We start from the raw sequence: 16,061 nt of genomic DNA on the forward strand, positions 1-16,061 counted from the left end.
AGTCTTCAGTGTTTTTTTTGAAACCGAGACAACAGGATCTGGTGTGCCAGCCTCGCTCACCAGTATGGCATTCCAGCTGTCATCTTAAATAAGGTCAACAAACCACCAACGTTGTTTCCTCCCTGCAGATCTGGGTGCTTTCTTGAGATTAGGTCTGGGTGCTGTTTGGCAATTGCGAGGATGGAGGTGGGGACACAGCCACCTCACATTCCACTCTACCCTCAAACATTTAAAGCAGAGGCACGGGTTGGGTGAGTGACTGTCACATTTGCCACATCGCTTCCGCCACCCAAACCCAGGCTCTGATCATGTCTTCTTTAGGCCACTGTCACTGACATCCCCAACCTTCCAGGGGCTGAAGGACTGAGTTTCCCACAGGGGACGAAGGGGAAGGGCTCCAGCGGTCAAGGCTATGTCGCTTGCTTTAGGTACCCACTAGACTGACACATATGGCCATGACCTGACTTGTTTGCAATCCCAGTCACTGTCTTGCTTGGGGACTTCCTTCCACTCTGCCCCACATGTTTGGTCCACCTTGAAGCCCATCCTGGACGCCCCCTTTCCCTTCAGCCGCTGATACGCTCTGGCTCTCAGGCCAGCCCGGCCTTGTCCTCCACCCTGAACTCTTGCCCTTATCCTGTCAGTGCCTGTTCAGTGTCCCCTCCTGCAGAGAAAGGTCTTTCTCAAACCTGTCAGTCACTGGTCATACGACTGGGCGTCTTGCAGGCCGGGAAAGTTGAAGTTCTGCAGCCTACATTATGGGCTCAGAAGAACTCGAAGAGGCAGCTGTATAAAAACAAATAACCTCTGAACAGATCTTCAAGTTTGTTTGGTTTTTTTCTTTTATATTCTATGTGAGATGCCCGCAAAGCATCATGCCCTCCTGGTCATGTGACTTATGAACAGGGCTTGGCTGAGAAAACCAGAGGCCACACCCACAATCTAGTCCATTAGAAAGGAGAGAGGGGGGAGAAAAGAGGCAGATGGAGGAAGGAGCAGTGATGAACCCCCACCTCTTCTCATGCTCATGGCTACTTGTTCGAAGAACAATGATAACATGGTTAATATAATTCTTGATTCATGCTCAAGGTCTTTTGCATGTATATATGTATGTACCTGTGTGTGTATATGTGTGTGTGTGTATGCATGCAAATATGTGTGTGACTAGAAGTGGACACTGGGTATTTCCCTCCATCCTGCTCCACCTTATTTTCTGAGACAGGGTCCCCCACAATTTGCTGAGTGTGTCAATTCAATTAGACTGTCTGGCTGTCAAGCCCTAGAGAACTTCCTGCCTCTGCCTCCCCAGAGTCTGGGTGACAGGCACATGCTGCCATGTCCAGCTTTATGTGGGTAGCTATGGGAGGGGGCAGGGTGCCTGAACTCAGGTTCTCGGGTTTGTGTAGCCAGTATTCCCACCGACTGAGCCACCTTCCCAGTTCCTCAAGGTCTTAATAAGAGAAAGGGCTTTCTTAAATATACCAGAACTGACCGCACAAGACTTGATTTTTCTGCAAGGATTCTAATACAATGAAATCAGAGCTGTCTCTGTGGATTATTTTAGTATTTGCACCAAAAATAACAGCAGGGTGAAGTGCATGGCCACCTCCATCCAGAGAGAGAGGTGCAAGCTTACTCACTTTCCCATTCCTGGGATAAGATCCCTACAAAAGCCACTCAAGGAAGGGCGGGTTTATTTTGGCCCTCAGGTCCAGGTACGGTCTATCATGCAGAGGAAGGCAAGATGTCAGGAGCGTGGGGCAGCTGGAGGTGTTGCATCCACAGTCAGGAAGCAGATGAATGCTGATGGTCGGTTGGCTCTTTCCTTTCTATTCAGTCCGGACTTCAATTCATGGGATGGTGCGGCCCACAGTCAAGGATCTTCCTTGCCCAGTTAGCCCAGTATAGAAACTCTCGCACAGCCAGGCCTATACGTTTGTTCCTAAGTGATCTTAGATGCTGTCGAGCTGACAATGTCAGCAATCACCCTTACTGTCCCCAGGTACCACCAGAGAAGTCATTCTTACTGTGGCCCAATCCTGACACCATCAGGCCTGTTGGGTGATAGGGGCCTCTGAATTTTCATCCTCCTGCATCATGGCAGGGGTCTGGTTCTCTGCACTCCTGTCTACATCCGGGATAAACAAGCCATGCAGGTCCAGGTACATGTCTGCATCCACAGAAGCACGAGCCAATTCCGTAAAAGTTTTGGCGTCCAGAATAAGTAAAAAAGGCAGCTTTTGAGGATCAGTAGAGACAATGGCCGATAGGATCACTCCTACAGGAAGACAGACAAAACCCAGTTTGTTTTCACTCACAGAGCTGAGAATGTGATCCTGGGCCTTCTCGCAGGCTAGGCAGCTGCTCTATCCACGAGCTCCACTCCTGCTCCTAAGAGATACCTAACAGTGTCCAATGTATAAGCTCTGCGCATCCTCCACCTGGAGAGGGACATTTCTCAGAGGTGCCTCTCAGTCCTCTGTCAACTCATTCAGGATCCAAACAGAGGGGAAGAGGATATAGGACCTGCTGTGTTGGCAGAAGAGAAGTCCCGGACTGGAATCAGAATACCAGTCCAGGATAGCCACTTCGCCTCGCTGATATTTAGTCTCATCTCTGCACTGGAGATAACTCCTACCAACCTCCAACCTCACTGGGTGCCGAGGGGATCTGCAGGCAGACTCTAGAAGCACCCCGTTCATTTTCATGTATATTGAAGAACGCTCTTTTTCTATTGTTTGAAACCTCTGAGTGTGGAGAGACCCAGCCAGTTTCAGGAGCACGCTTGGAGTAAGATGTGCCACTCAGCTGAGCAAAATTGAATTGCCAAAGCACTTGCATTTGTGCTGTTGTTGCTTTGTTTTGAGACAGGTCTTACAGCATAGCCCAGGCTGGTCTTAAACTCCCATCTCCCTGCCTCCACCTCTCCGAGGCTGGGATTACAGACCACGTGTTGGTATTTACACCTTGCTTGTGCTGGTGCTGGAAAGAATCCAGCTCATCTCCTGGTTATATTGGCAATCCCAACTTTTGCCTGTAAATTGAAACATTCTCTATCCTCTGCCCTCACTTACAAGGTATAGCAGGGTTAAGGAAACTTTCAGGAAATACCCGAGATACCTCCCAAAGGACCTTGGTTGCTGTAGCCGAACATGGGTGACATGAGATTTGGCCTGGATTCAAATCCAACCTCTGCATATGAGGCACATGACTTTGGTCAATTTGCCTCACTTTGAGCCTCCCCTTGATGAAATGAGGACAATGTCACTCCACACCCAAGGAGAGAAGGCATGAGAAGCAGCTGGCCAGCCAAGTAGGGGACTGGTCTCAGTAGGAGTGGATGCTAAACAGTCCCTCGCCTCGGAGATGGTGGTGACATGGGATCCCCCTTCTTGTGTGCCAGGCCAGAATCAGTAGGAAGTCAAGGCCAGGTGAAAAGCTACTCCTCTCACCTGAAGGAAGAAGCTGGCAGCCTCAGTGGGACAGCCTGCCCTCCCCTGCAGGTGTGGGCAGCTCCATCCCTGGCTTGGCCGGGCTGGTGTCCCCACCCATAGCTTATTAGCCTCCCTAGCATCCCCAAGGCTGTGGGCAGGGCATTTTTGAGGCAAAGGGGGATCAGATTTTGATTTGGCTATGTGGAAACCCACATTTCCCAGGTGCTAAGAAAACTTCACATGCGTGTAAGAGAGATCATTTGAGATTTGGGGACCAGTCCTTGTGATGAGTTTTAAAACCCAAAACTGCACGTTTTGAGGGAGCATGTGTCACTCAGTGGAAAGGTACAGGCGTGTAGCAGAAAGTTTAAACCTTGCCCATAGAAGGTCTGGCCTTTGTCACAGTCTGACCTATGAGAATTTTTCAGAGGCTGTGGGTCATGCCAGGTATTATATTCTAAAACGGTCGTTCGTCCATCCGTCCGTCCGTCCATCCATCCATCCATCCACCCATCCAATCATCTTTCTATCTATCTACCTACCTATCTTCTTGCTGTTGCTTTTCGAGACATGGTCTCAGTAGTTCAAATTCTCTGTGTCACTGAGAATGACCTTAGACCCCTGATTGTTTTCTGTCTACCTCCCAAATGCTGAGATCTCAGACATACCTACCACGCCCGGCTGACAATGTGATATATGAATGAGTCTAGGACCACATGGTCCCTGCTTGGCCTCTGAGAAGCTAAACACCGAGGTCATCCGTACAGGGTATCAGTCACGTGATATGAGTGAGCCATGGTAAAATCTCTGGATACAGAGGCTCGGGCAAGCTTCCCTGGCTGGAGATGCTTGGTTGTCAGAGGTTAACACTATGGGTGAACCCACTGGGAAAGGATGACCAGGGGCTCTGTCCTGGCCCTTCCTGCACCTCATCCTATGTGCCCACTCCAGACTTTTGCTAATTTTAGTCTATCCTCTTTCACTGTGATAAGGTATAATCTTTAGAATAATGACTGCCCATGAGCTCCGGGGTCCTAGTGAATTCCAGAACGCAGGGGTGAGAGACCTTGAGCTGGCACTTGACATCAGAAGCAAGTGTGGTCTTGGGAAGTTTGTAATGTGGTTTTGCCACTGACACACCTAGACTCCTCATCAGGCCACCGACTTGTGGGGTGCCTCTGGATGGTGCCTCTGTCTGGTGGGCGATTACATCACATGGACTCCCTCCCCCCACTCTTACCATCATCCTCATCCTTGGCTCCTGGCGTGGGTACAAACACGGGTTCCGCCGGCCAGCAGCACTCCTCACCCCACTTTAAGGAGGAATTTGTGAGAACATCGTACTTCAGTATCTGTGTACACAAAGAAGGGAAAGATGGGATCTCACATGTGCAAGCACACCGACTCTGGGAGCAGGAGGGCAGAAGAGCCACAGGGGTGAGACTGAGCCCTCAAACCTACACGTGTGACATCACCTCCAAGCGACACCTGTCTCAGGCAGCACAGTCAGAAAGGGAAGAACCAAACTTCCTCCCTCAGCATCAAACATGGGGCCCACATAGGGCTGAGACTCAACAATCATGATTTTTTTCTGGTATTTGGCACTATCTCACAATGTTTTAAATTACATAATTAAGGTGTTTAATGCCACTAATTAAAATATGATACAATTCTTTTTTTTTTTTTTTTTTTTTTGGTTTTTCGAGACAGGGTTTCTCTGTGGTTTTGGAGCCTGTCCTGGAACTAGCTCTTAGCTCTTGTAGACCAGGCTGGTCTCGAACTCACAGAGATCCGCCTGCCTCTGCCTCCCGAGTGCTGGGATTAAAGGCGTGCGCCACCACCGCCCGGCTATATGATACAATTCTTTTGTTGCTTTGAAAGTGGAAGCTCTGGACTACAGCTGGGGCGGCTGTGGAGCTCCTGCCCAGAACACCTGAGGTTCTGGTTTGAGTTCCAGTATCCAAAAACAAAACAACAAATAGAAAGGAAAATTCCCATAATCTCTCACAGGCCCATTCCTGTAAGGTACAGAATTAGTGGGAGTGGCTTGGCGTGTGCTCTGTGTGCGTGTGTGTGTGTGTGTGTAAACCTTAATTTTTGCTTATGAGTATTTTGTACCATAGATATTTCCTTGTTTTGGTTTTTGTTTTTTGTTTTTCAAGACAAGGTTTCTTTGTAGCATTGGAGCCTGTCCTGGAACTAGTTCTTGTAGCCCAGTCTGCCTCGAACTCACAGAGATCCGCCTGCCTCTGCCTCCTGAGTGCTGGGATTAAAGGCGTGCTCCACCACTCCATGGTAATATTTTAATTTTTAAAATCATTTTTAATTCATTGTTTTATTTTTACCATATGTAAAATATATGTCAGTGGGGAGGCACTCATCATTGTATCATGCCACAGCACGTATGTGGCAGAGGACAGAAGTTGGTTTCTCACTCTACTATGTAGGTTCCCGGGCTCAAACTCTAGTTGCCAAACCTGACAATACATCCCCTAAACCACTGAGCTATCTCATCTGCTCTGCGTTTTTTTTTTTTTAATGCAACTAAAAATGTTGATATGAAAGAAAAGTGGTGTCTGACCAGCACTTTGGACAGCACCGGACTATCGTAAATACTGACAAATAGTCACTTAAAAAACAAAATTAATCCTCCAGGCTCCAGTGACACCCTTCCTGCTGGAGAAGGCGAGCTGGCTGCTGGGGGCAGCACTCCCTGCTGATTCCTTTGCTCTCAGAGCCCACCCCAGAGTGCCACATAACTGGGGCTCAAAGTGCAGATGGAACACAGAACTCACACTTTAGACTTATCCCAACTGATTTCCCTCCTGAACCCCTTTTCCCAGTCTTAAGCCCGGAGGAGGCTGCTTTGCAGACACTGACTTGGGTCCAGAGAACCCAGCTTGCGTGCACAGGGACAGTACCTTGGTCGGGATGGGACTCCACTGAACTTCAGCAGCAAAGATGTAGCGATAGGGCTTCCCATTGTGAGCATAATTTATCCGAGGGAGCTCTAGGCCTGGAGAGGACGACGGGACACTGATGAAATTCCATCACTTGGGTGGGGAACTTCCCTCTTCATGCCAAACTGGGCCTTGTTCATAGGAACCGTTCCCAAGTACCACCCCTGACCTTGATTCAGACCCAGATTACATCAAAGGTGGTCACAGGTAGGAGGGTCCTTGATAATGATGACGGCCCTGCCAGAAGGCTCAGGAGTGAGGAACCACACACCAGGGGGCTTTAAATGCATAAGTGCCTGTAATTATCCATGATAGAAATCAGAGAATTACAGATTTCAATCAGAGGCTGCTGCAATTTTTAACCGCCCCCCTCTCTCTCTCTCTCTCTCTCTCTCTCTCTCTCTCTCTCTCTCTCTCTCTCTCTGTGTGTGTGTGTGTGTGTGTGTGTGTGTGTGTGTAAGTGCACATGAGTATGAAAATAGACTCCAGAAACCACTGGGAGGAGTGTCTGGTACCTGGGTTTGTGCAGTCACTGTGTAAGTACTAAGAGATACTAAGTCAACAGGATTGTCACAAGTTCAAAGCCAGCCTGGCCTATAGAGTGAGACCTTGTCTAAAATAAATAATATAAAATCGGTAAATCTTATTATAATATGTATAAAAAGAATATTTACAAAGGATTTTCCCAACATGGGAAATGTCTATATGATAAGGTTAAGTGTAAAAGGCTGGCTATGTCATAAACAGGAAGTTCAAAAGCATTGCTAGGGTCAGCACTGCCTGCCAGCTGAAACTCCATCTTGCAACTTTCAATATTTCTATTACTTTTGCCCATTTTTTTTTTTGGTCTGTTTCAAGACAAGACCTATTAGAGTCTCTGCAGGATTTTAACTCACAATGAAGTTGAGCAAGACCTTAACCCCCAACCCCATCTCTCAAGAGTTGAAATTGCAGGCATATAATCCACTTCTGCTTGTTTGTTTTTTGAGACAGGGTATGTGGCTTGGGCTAGCCTGGTACTCACAGCAATCCTCCTGCCTCAACCTCCTGATGCTGGGATTATAGGCACATACCACCATACCCAGCTTCACTGTACACTTGGAAGTATGAAATGCAGATTTCTCTACACCAGGCTTTGGGGTACATCTCGTAAGACACCAAGTGCAGAAACTCAGCCCTGTGGGACAGTGGCACTTCCCAGAGAGCTCTTGGCTGGCTCCTGTTTAGGGTAAGGCTATTTGGCACCCAGGGATGTTTCTGCCCATCCTCCAATGCCAGCACTGCCCTGCCACAAAGAATACCAACCCCCATGTGCCTGAGGAACATGGGCCCATGGGTGTGGCTCCTGTTCTGTGGTCTGACACTCCGTGTGTGGCTAACATCTCTCAGGCTCACTGGGCCTATGACGCCCACTTTGTAGAAATGGTGGCAGTTTAGAGGGAAGAGACGGGACCTACTGTGCCTGTTTAATACATCACAGCCATTTGTATACATCCACTATGCTTGTCATTCATCCAAGGACCATCAGTGCTGGGAGCTATCCAAGGAAGATCCCCAAATTCTTTTCCGGGGTCTCAAGAGCCTTCCTTGCTCTTCCCTATCCCTGCATGAAAGGGAGGCATCACAGAGAGGGGTTCTGGGCCTCTCAGTGAGAAAGAATGTATCAGAATGTATCCTACCTTCATAGAGAACTTCAGGCTGGCAGTAGACATGACCGTCTTTCTCCTTCAAGGCTGTTGCTCTTGTAGATGTCACCTTGATTAAATTTGAGCCCACTTCTGCATTCTGAAAAGAGTAAGTTAAAAACAACAACATAAAAGATTATTCCCACAAACCCTTGCTTGATCATATGCTTTTGAGCAGAGCTTCCAAACATAGCAAGATGCTTGGCCTCTCGGTAACCACAGGAATCAGCTGTTTCATCGCTGTTATTCTTAGTTAAAGATAGTGAGGTCCACTGGGCAATGGTGGTACATGCCTTTGATTCCAGCACTCAGGAGACAGAGGCAGGTGGATCCCTGAGCTCGAGGCTAACCTGAGCTAGTTTGCGGACAGCCAGAGCTATACATAGAAACCCTGCCTCGAAAACAGCAGCAACAACAACAACAATGAGGACTGGGGCTGGAGAGATGGTCCGGCTTTTCCAGAGGACCTGAGTTCTAGTCCTAGCACTACAAGGTGGCTCACAAACATCTGTTAACTTCAGTCCCTAAGATCCAATGCCCCCTTCTGGCCCCCAAGAGGCACCGTATACAGAAGTGCAGGGACAAAAAATACAAATCACCGATACACGTTAAGTAAATACATTTAAAAATGCAACCATCGCTTTAAAATGAACAGGGATTGGCAACAGGAACAGACTCTTCCAAAGCTTACAGTCAGAACCTATCTAAGCTTTTTATCTCTCTAAGGAAACAATATGCTCCAAAGAGAATATTCTTTTTTTTTAAATGCTGGATGATTCACCCGCAAAAAGCTGCTTCCATCCTCCGACGGGTGTTTGCGGAGTCTGCAGTAACAGATAATGCTAAGGATGTTACAGTGAGAGACCGCCTGGGAACAAATAGCACACTTGGTCTGAGCCCAGCCACGTATGCTAATGAGGTACACTGGGACGGGAGTGTGAGAAATGTGACCAATCTGAACAACAGAGCGGGTAGGGGAGGAGACATCCCTCGTTGTCACATCCTAAGCTTGAGACTTTGGGGCAAGTAATTAGCGTCTCTGTGTTCCGAGGTCCTTCTGTGTATCATGAAGATAATAGTATGCACGTCTTTGACTGATTGCAAAGATTAAGTGACATCATCTGCCAAATGGTTTGGAGTAGGACCCAGATAAACACTTTTGTTGATGAGGACATCTTTGCGGCAACACAGTAGGTCTGCGGTATCACTCTCAGAGGATTCCTTCCAATCCCTCCATGATGCCCTGGAACTCAGATAACACCCAAGACTTTGTGTAAGTGTTGCAACCAATAGCACTGACCTGATAACCGAGACAACTACAGAATGACTAACAGGTGGGTAGCATATAGAGAATGGATACATTGTACAAAGTGATGTGTTGTATTCTGAGCAAGTCTGAGATCAGAACAGAAGGCAATTTAAATGCAATGTAAGTATCTTTTCTTTAGAGGGGGCCTTTCTTTCCCTTCCTCCTTTCCTCCCTTCCTTCTTTCTTTTCCCTCCCTCTCTCCCTTCCTCCCTCCCTCCCTCCCTCCCTCCCTCTCTCCCTCCTTCTTTCCTTCCTTCCTTTTTTCCTTCCTCTTTCTTTCTTTCTTGAGACAAGGTTTCTCTGTGAAGCCCTGACTGTCCTGAAACTTGCTCTGTAGACCAGGCTGGCCTGGAACTCACAGAGATCCTCCTGCCTCTGCCTCCTGAGTGTTGGGATTAAAGGCGTGCACCACCACCTCATGGCTAGAGTGGGGTCTCTCACTGAATATTTTTGGAGCACACTTGGTTCTGAGCCACTGCATGGGTGGAAAGAGATACCAGATGATGGAATACCATTAAATTATTATCACTATGGCTGACTTGTCTATCCAAATTTTCAACATCATTTTTAGCATTAAAAACAACCTGTTTCTTCTTTGTCGGCATGTGTATTACCTAGTGTATGTGTGGCTGTGTATGGAACCAGTGTTTGGACCTCGGTGTCTTTCCTCTGTGGGCATGTGTTATGTGTCTAGTGTGTGTGTGCTTGTGTATGGAGCCAACGTTTGGCCCTCGGTGTCTTCCCTCTGTGGGCACGTGTATGTGCCTAGTGTACGTGTGTTTGTGTATGGAGCCAGTGGTTGGCCCTCGGTGTCTTTCTCCATTGCATCCCCTCTTGTTATTTTTTCACATGCAAATTTCTAGATTTTAGAAATCTGTCCCACCGCAGCAGAAAACAAACAAACAAACAAACAAACACATGGCAGGGTCTCTACTCCTTTTGCTCTTCAGCCTCTGCGGTCCCCCTGATCTTCCTTAGTCTGTACCCGCTTTCCTTTCCGTGCTTCCTGGAAGTCATCTTCTAGTACAGGCCAAGTCTTGCAAGTCTGGGTTTAGGTTCATTCTTCTTTGCATCACCCAAAGAATCATCGATCACACCAAAGCCACTGTCTTGCTACCACCAAAGTGAGCTCTGAATTCAAATACAAAGATGCTAACTGGTGTGGTCTTATACATTGTGGCTATCTTTTTCTGCATTTCTGTCTTTGGTACTTTGTCTTCCTAGAGACATCAATGACCATGTGTTTCCTCTGAAGCAAAAGGATAGTCATGAACTTCCTGGTGAGGACCCTTAGATCATTATTGTGTCGTTCGTGATGGTGGGTCCTTGAGCAGCTAAGTGGGGTAGAGAGGATTCCACCTCTTAAGCTTTCTTTTATACAGGTTTCTTACTGAACCTGGGATCCATCAGTTTTCTTTACTAGCTGGCCAGACAGCTTCAGAGATCTGCTTGTCTCTACATCTCCAGTGCTGGGATTATAGGTACTCAATGCCATGCTTGTATTTCATGTGGATACTAGGGATGGAGCCCAGGTCCTCATGTTTGCGTAGCAAGCACTTTGTAGACTGAATCACCTCCCCAGCCCCCCAACAACCTATGTGAATGGTAGCAGCTCTTTTGCTGGGAAAGAAAGTTAACTACGTCACGGCAGCTGAGTTGAAGAGTTCCTTGGAGATTACTCCTCTAGTTCAATCCTTTGATTGTTAGGAGCAGAGCTGAGGTTCGGAGATGGAAAGTGACTTATCAAAAGTCATACAGAGAGAAGCAGAGCCTGGGCTCATGCCTTCACATTGAGATTCTCCCAGAAGCAATAGTATTTTGGACAGAGGGCAGAGCGAGGGGCCCTTTCCCATAGGTCTCAGCTCAAACATCTTCCTCCCTAAGAGCTCAATCTGAACCTGCCGTGTCTTTGGCACAGCAGTCCAGGCTCTGATTATTTCATTCATGAAGCTTTGTCCCTCTTTGTGGTCATTTTTTCCATGACATCAGAGACCAGATTTCCTTCAACGCATGACACACGGCACCCAGGAAGTGAATACAAGACTTAATAAGCTTTTCCTTACTTCCAGTGGTCAAGGGACAAAGAACATGCATGCTTTGCAGCTTGGTTGAAGAATCCAAGGAAACCAAGTCTGTGAACCAAGTAGCCCCTTGCTGGGTACATTGTAACAGCTTATACTGGGCCCGTGGCTTGCTAGGCACGTGACAGCAGCACCCTGTGCCAGCCCCTCCCTGCCCAAGGCATGTCCAACCTTGACTCACAGGGAGTTGGTCTACAGAGACTGTTCTGGCTCCAGCCTGAAACTTGTCAGACTGGTTAAGGGATAAACTTTTAATTTTCCACACACAGCAGTAACCTAACATGACTTGGCTGCTTTTAGAAGCCAACTCTGCTCAGCGTTGACAAGAAATCAGCCAGAATTTAATGAAAAATCCCAAAAGTTTGCCCACAATCCTGATGCCAGAGGGAACTTCCGGGGGGGGGGGAGCAGTGAACTCAGAAATCTGCCCCTACCCCCTGCTCCCATGGAGATACCAGCTTCTGTGTGGAATCAGAATTCATTTAACTTGCTATGTGAGTTTTGAAAAGACCCTTGGCCCCAGTGGGTTGTCTTCCCTGTCTGTAAATGGGGTGCTGGGTGAAACACAGTGGGTTCTGCCTGATCTCAGAAATTTATGGTCCCCAGCCAGAGGCATTGTAATTAACAACAGACACGAATTCAAATCCTGACAGAATCCCAACGATGAATCTTTGGCGTTGGGCAAGCAACTTTCCCTTTTAACTGTAGACTTGGGGATAAAGAATAACTCGTTGGGTTGCAGTATGAATCGGCAAAGCGGTGAACCATTCTTAAAATTTGTAGGGCCTGGAGCAATAGCCCAAGCTGAGGCCCACAGGCCCTAGGCCCAAACCCTGCACACTGATTAAGTAAGACCAAATCGTTCTCCTACCAAGACACATGGGCCTTTGTCACAGGGAGCTATTCTGTCTAACACATGAGCACTAAAACCAACCTATTTTAATGCTCACAGCTCTCATTTTTCTGGAAAGAGAAAGTTTGCTGTATTTCCGTAGTTGGATTGCAGGGGTCTTTAAAGATTGGCCCAGTTCAAATCCCTCAGTCTGTAGCAAAGGAAGCTGAGACCAAGAGAAGAAAATGAAAGAGAGAAGAGCCACATGCGGCTACTGAGACTTTAGAATGAGGTAAAGTAAGGTTGAAACTTCCATGGACCCCAGTGCTAGCCACATCTCCAGGCTCCACCACCACACCGGCATTTGGTAGCTACCGTGATAGACAGGGAGAACATTCCAGCAGCATAGCAGGTTCTGGCTCATAGGCTGCCCTGGAGGAAGGAGTATGGATGGAGATGTGCAGGACCCCTTAGCTCTCAGCCAGATGAAATGGCCCACTGAGAGCTTCTCATTCCAGGCTCGGCCTGGACCTATGCAGATGCCCTACCCAGGATTCAAAGTCACAGCCAGTCCCACCAGATCCCTCATGGGCACTCCAGCAACACAGTCTGCTCTTAGGGGGACAGAGGCAGTCTCTCAAACAGGTTGGTACCCCAGTTAGCCAATGTATAGGTAGGTGTGATAAAGAGATGCCTTTTATAGTAGCCATGATCCCTTGGTCCTTAGAACTTTGCTGGAGATAGAAGGGACAGACTGAGGTCTCTAAAGTAACAAGCTCAGAGAAACTTCCTATTGACAAAGTATCGGGAAATAAAAGCCATTTCCCACAGGGCCCAGCACTCAGCACACCCTCCACGGATTCTATTTCATCTTATCCTCAGAGATTCACTGCCTTTGGAAACAAAGCCCAAATCTCCCGGTCTAGGATCCAAAGACATCTCATGTCGCTCTGGCTCGCTGCCTACTGTGACAGCCTCTGACCCATGACAGCCAATGCTCACAAATCTATTTCTAACACGCTACGGCGCTCTTCAGTATGAAGGCAGGGCCGCTGCCCCACTGTCTGGACATGCCTAGGTTCCTCCCTGCCACTGCTCCTCCCCTGCAGAGCCACACCTCAGGTGCCCGCAGCCCTACATAAATAGCTGGGGTTGGGGGGAGGAGGGGTTTCCACACTGCCTTCCTTTGACCTCAGCTGGTCTGAGCATCAGGGGTGACCAGGAGGTCCTGGATCTCTGAGAATAGTTTCCCATCATCTGCTCTGGGTGTAGAGCAGTGCTCACTGGGAAATGCGAATGCTGACGGAACTGTGCCCTCTGACAGACCTTACTTCATGTTATTCATTCATTCATTCATTTCCCCATGTTTAAGAATTGTTTGTTTTTTTTTTTTTTTGCCTACAGACTGACTTTTTTCTTGATTTTTATTGAGCTCTACATTTTTCTCTGCTTCCCTCTCTGCCTTCCCCCTCCCCTTCAGCCCTCTCCCATAGTCCCCATGCTCCCAATTTACTCAGGAGATCTTGTCTTTTCTACTACCCATGTAGATTAGATCCATGTATGTCTCTCTTAGAGTCCTCATTGTTGTCTAGGTTCTCTGGGATTGTGATTTGTGGGCTGGTTATGTTTAAGAGTTTTTTTTTTTTTTTGTTTGGTTTTTCGAGACAGGGTTTCTCTGTGGTTTTGGAGCCTGTCCTGAAACTAGCTCTTGTAGACCAGGCTGGTCTCAAACTCACAGAGATCCACCTGCCTCTGCTTCCTGAGTGCTGGGATTAAAGGTGTGTGCCACCACCGCCTGGCTGTTTAAGAGTTTTTAAATGCAAGGATGGCTTGCTGCAAGACACAGTCCCTGCCCTCCAGGAGCCTATACTTCAGCAGCAAGAGGGGAATCAAACAAGCCTGTCCTGCTGGAGTAGAGTGTCACCCTAGGGGGGTACCACAGTGTACGCATGCCCCCAGGGGGTGGTGGCACAGAGACCCAAAGGATGAGGAGCTCTTTAGGCCCAGAGAGTCTTTTCAGCCTGTGCTGCAATCACTCAGGATCCTCATGTCCACTGGTACAGTAGCAGGGAGGTTCTGCTGATACTGTCCTGAGCGTGGGCGGGAAATTGCGGCAGATAAGCAATTTGTAAGCAGGGAGAACAGGCAGGGCTCTGGAATAGGTCAGTGGGGCAGGCAGAGGGGACACTGATGGGCAGAGGCCCCCGAGGAGAGAGCATCTGAGAAGGACCAATGTTCCTAACCCACGGTTAGGATGGAGCCAGGCCCTCGGAGCAGGGTGTGTGCGGCTGTGTCCACCTACCCAGCTTTCCCATTTGTACAGCCAGGCAGCTGAGTGACTTGAAAGCCAAGAAGCCATCTTTAAGGGACAATAAACAGCAATTAAGCAGCGTGGTCAGAGCCACCCATGCGAGGCTTTGCTCTTCTTTGCTGATTTCAAAGCTCCTGGTGGCTTACAAGGTGGCTTTTAAAGACACACACGCACACACAGCTCAAGCTTGGCTCTGAGAAGTAGCCATTCTCCCCCGTGATCAAAGGGTGCAAAGCCTTACATGGGGGCAGGGAGGGAACGTTGTCCCTCTTCTGGCATCAGCCCTGGCCTGAGTTCAGCCTCGTGACTCATGCCCTGTGTGTTCTGTGACACTCCTGCCTGCACCAGAAGACAGTCCTCGGTGCCGCATTGTGGGGCTTTCCCAGCATAAGGGGTGCAAGAGGTCAGGGCTGGGGGTGACTTTATGGGGTGCCATGGATCACTCAAATAGCCCTTACCATGAGGGTGGCTTTCTGATAGTTTTAAGTGCCCTAATCCCCATATTTTAGCAGAACTGTGAAACACTTGAACCCAGGGTCTTGTGTTTGCTAGGCAAGCACACTATCATTGAACTATATGAAACCCTTTTCCTAATTGTTAGATTTATTTTTATTTTGAGGTCTCACTGAGTTGTCCAGTCTGGCCTTAAAACTTCAGGTTTTCCTGCTTCAGCCTCCTGAGTAGTTGGGAGTACAGACCAGCACCACCGAGTTCCATTTAACCGCTTCCTTCCCTTTTATTTTCCAATTAAAACAACAACAGCAAATTTTTTTTAATAAGAATATCTCACCAGGTAGCCTATCAACCCAGACTTGACCTTACAATCCTCCTGCTCCGGTCTCCAGAGTGCTGGTGTTATAGGCATGTGCCACCATGCCCAGCTGCTTGGCTCCTTCATTCTTGCCCAATGCCAGATCAGGAATGAAACCCAGTATCTCAGAGTATTAAGCATTCTTTCTACCTCTGACTAACACCCCTGCTCTGGCTAGTTTTATCTCAGCTTGACACAAATTAGAGTTATCTGAAAGTTAATTGAGAAAATGCCTCCATAATATCTGACTGTAAGGCATTTTCTTAATTAGTGCTTGATGGGGGAGGGCCCAGCCTATTGTGGGCGGTGCCATCCCTGGGCTGGTGGTCCTGGGTTCTATAAGAAAGCTGACTGAGCAAGCCATAGAGAGCAAGCCGGTAAGTGCACCCTTCCATGGCCTCTGCATCAGCTCCTGCCTCCAGGTTCCTGCCCTGTTTGAGTTCCTGTCCTGACTTCCTTCAGTGATGGACTATGATGTGGAAGTGCCAGCCAAAGAAACCCTTTCATCTTCACCTTGATTTTGGTCACAGTGTTTCATCACAGCCATAGAAACCCAACCCTACATTTATTTTCCGAAGTCAGGCCTTGGGAGGAGGCAGCCTCAGCTGGAGCTACAGACCTCTGCTGGGCTCTCAGAT

At 48.1% G+C, this 16,061-nt stretch overlaps 1 protein-coding gene and 1 pseudogene across 1 annotated transcript in view; both read right to left on the reverse strand.

Moving 5' to 3' along the window:
* Positions 1-1,551: 1,551 nt before the first annotated feature.
* Positions 1,552-16,061, reverse strand: part of Bco1 (beta-carotene oxygenase 1) — a 33,919-nt gene continuing 19,409 nt past the window's right edge. The window contains exons 8-11 of the mRNA XM_041650274.1: positions 8,074-8,179; positions 6,356-6,450; positions 4,675-4,786; positions 1,552-2,278 (exon numbers count right to left, since the gene is read on the reverse strand). Of these exons, the coding sequence (XP_041506208.1) occupies positions 2,049-2,278; positions 4,675-4,786; positions 6,356-6,450; positions 8,074-8,179 (543 nt within the window). The 3' untranslated portion in view covers positions 1,552-2,048. The remainder of the gene's footprint in view (positions 2,279-4,674; positions 4,787-6,355; positions 6,451-8,073; positions 8,180-16,061) is intronic.
* Positions 10,319-10,685, reverse strand: LOC121446886 (annotated as a pseudogene).

This window comes from Microtus oregoni, unplaced genomic scaffold, assembly GCF_018167655.1.
Source record: "Microtus oregoni isolate MIOR12 unplaced genomic scaffold, Mior012 000004F_ref0000308, whole genome shotgun sequence".
Taxonomy (NCBI): Eukaryota; Metazoa; Chordata; class Mammalia; order Rodentia; family Cricetidae; genus Microtus; species Microtus oregoni.